General features: G+C 31.0%; 1 protein-coding gene across 1 annotated transcript; it reads right to left on the reverse strand.

Annotated features, from left to right (window-relative positions):
• Positions 1–754: 754 nt before the first annotated feature.
• LOC117910465 lies at positions 755–1,628 on the reverse strand. Its single transcript, XM_034824541.1, has 3 exons — positions 1,552–1,628; positions 1,298–1,399; positions 755–1,202 (listed from the first exon to the last, which is right to left on the reverse strand). Exons 1-3 carry the CDS (start codon positions 1,552–1,554, stop codon positions 855–857), a joined length of 453 nt encoding a protein of 150 aa, XP_034680432.1. The 5' UTR covers positions 1,555–1,628; the 3' UTR covers positions 755–854.
• Between the last annotated feature and the right edge of the window lie 563 nt (positions 1,629–2,191).

A 2,191-nucleotide genomic window follows, 5' to 3' on the forward strand; every position in this document is an offset into this window, starting at 1 on the left:
CCTTTTGTAGCCAAAAGGCTTTCCTAACAAAAAGTTTCGTCTCGTCCATTGTCTCGATATTTGTGTCACCCTATGTTTTTGGAGACGAATAATTAACATTTGTTACGAAAATATATTTATGACAAAACAAAATTTTGTGGCCGACACTATTTGGAAACGAGTTTTTTTTGTGGCCTAAGATAAGATATTTCGTTTGGAATTAGATTTTCAAATATCGAGTAAACTATTTGGTAACAAAATATTTCATTTGGCAACAAAAAAATTTTGTCACTACATGTTACTTTGTACATTAGGAGACAAACTTTTTTCATCTCCATTATGTTGACACATGGTTTCTACAACGAAATAATTTTATCTCCATATATTTCCACTTACATTTGGGGAGGAAATATTTTCGTCTCAAATTGTTGACAATTAGTTTGGGTAACAAACAAATTTTGTCTCTAAATGTTACTTCATATATTAGGAGACAATTTTTTCATCTCCATCATGTTAACCCATAGTTTCTACAACGAAATAATTTTATCTCCATATACTTCCACTTACATTTGGGGAGAAACTATTTTCGTCCCAAATGTTGACAAATAGTTTGAGTAACAAACAAATTTTGTCTCTAATAATGATATTATATAAATAAACCTATATGATATTGAACGATTTCAAATATACAATGATATTATATAAATAACACATTTAATAATGTAAAAATAGAATAATATATAGAAAATAAGTAAACATTAAAACATTTGTTTCATCAATGCAAAACATACGTGCAAATAACATTGTCCAAGTACCATTCGAATATTGTCTAAAATAAAAGTGACCAATAAATAATAGCAAACCACATAATAATATCAACTCGATGGTGACAGTGGTGGTTGGGAAGTTGAGCTAGAATGAGGTGGTGGTTGGTTAGAAGTGTTGGTTTGTCGTGGCATTAAAGTCTGGATCATTGCCTTTAACTCCTCCAATTGAGTGGTAGCTGTTGTTTTAAACTCCTCTAACTTTGTGATTTGTTGTCGTAACCTCTCTGTTTCTTCATCAGGAAATTCAGTTGTAGTCGAACGCTTAAGTCGTGACCCATATCCCAAACCTCGAATATAACCTGATCGCTTCCCTAGTACTCTTTGAGTTATCTCCAAGTCAGAGATAGGAGTATCTCCATCTTGGGTACTCTGCTCTTGAAGCTTACGCATCTCTTCCTAAGAAATATAGTTTTCAATTAGTGAACATGTTACATAGCATATAATGAAAAGAAAATTTTAATTTTTGCAACTACAAGTAACATGACTCTTACATATCGAGATTTAGCTGTGTCATTGATCCATCCCTTACTTTCATTGTAGTGAGTGGCACGAAATAACTCCACTTCCCCTTGCAACTCTCCAGTGGCAACACTCTTTTACATGCACATAAAAAAATAATTTAGTTATTTTTAAAGATAAGTAATAAACTCCATTTTCAACTTTCTAGGTGGAACATGTCTTTTACATAAATAGAATAAAATAAAACTATTATTTTAAAGATATAATTTAGAAAAATATGTCATACCATTGAGTTATGCTGACGATGAAATGCAAATGGTTTAGATCCACCACGATGATTGAATGGAAGCTTTTCACGATTTTCACTATTTATAGTAGCCCTTTTCTACACAATAATATTACTAAAAGAGTAATTGAGATTTTCTCTCTCAATAGAATTCTCTATTTTCCTTTATTTTCTCTCATTTTCTCACTAGATAAACATGCCTTGTGAGACCAAATCTCCAAGCATGAGTGGCTAAATCTTGTTTTTCTTAGAGAAATGAGGATCTAGAAGCAAGATCCATGGTGAATTAGAGAAATGAGATTGAATTACAAAGGTAATTTGATCCAATTGATTTATTAATTGAATTTTGGGGAATTTTCTCTTCAAATTGTCTTGGATGACTACTACAATGCAAACTAGGTAGACTCATTAAATTCTTAAAGCAAGATTTGATGAGATTGAATAGTTGCATTGTGTGAATCATTGGAAGATAATTTAAGATGAATTGAATATATGATTTGAATTGATCTCTTGGATTAAATGACCTAATTTGAAGAGAAATTAGATCTGGACCTAAAGTTAAAGAAAAAATCGGTTTAGATGAAAATTTAGGTTTTCAATAAAACTTGATGAAAATTAGATCTCAACATCTATTCACCGT

This window comes from Vitis riparia, unplaced genomic scaffold (genome assembly GCF_004353265.1).
Source record: "Vitis riparia cultivar Riparia Gloire de Montpellier isolate 1030 unplaced genomic scaffold, EGFV_Vit.rip_1.0 scaffold752_pilon_pilon, whole genome shotgun sequence".
NCBI lineage: Eukaryota > Viridiplantae > Streptophyta > Magnoliopsida > Vitales > Vitaceae > Vitis > Vitis riparia.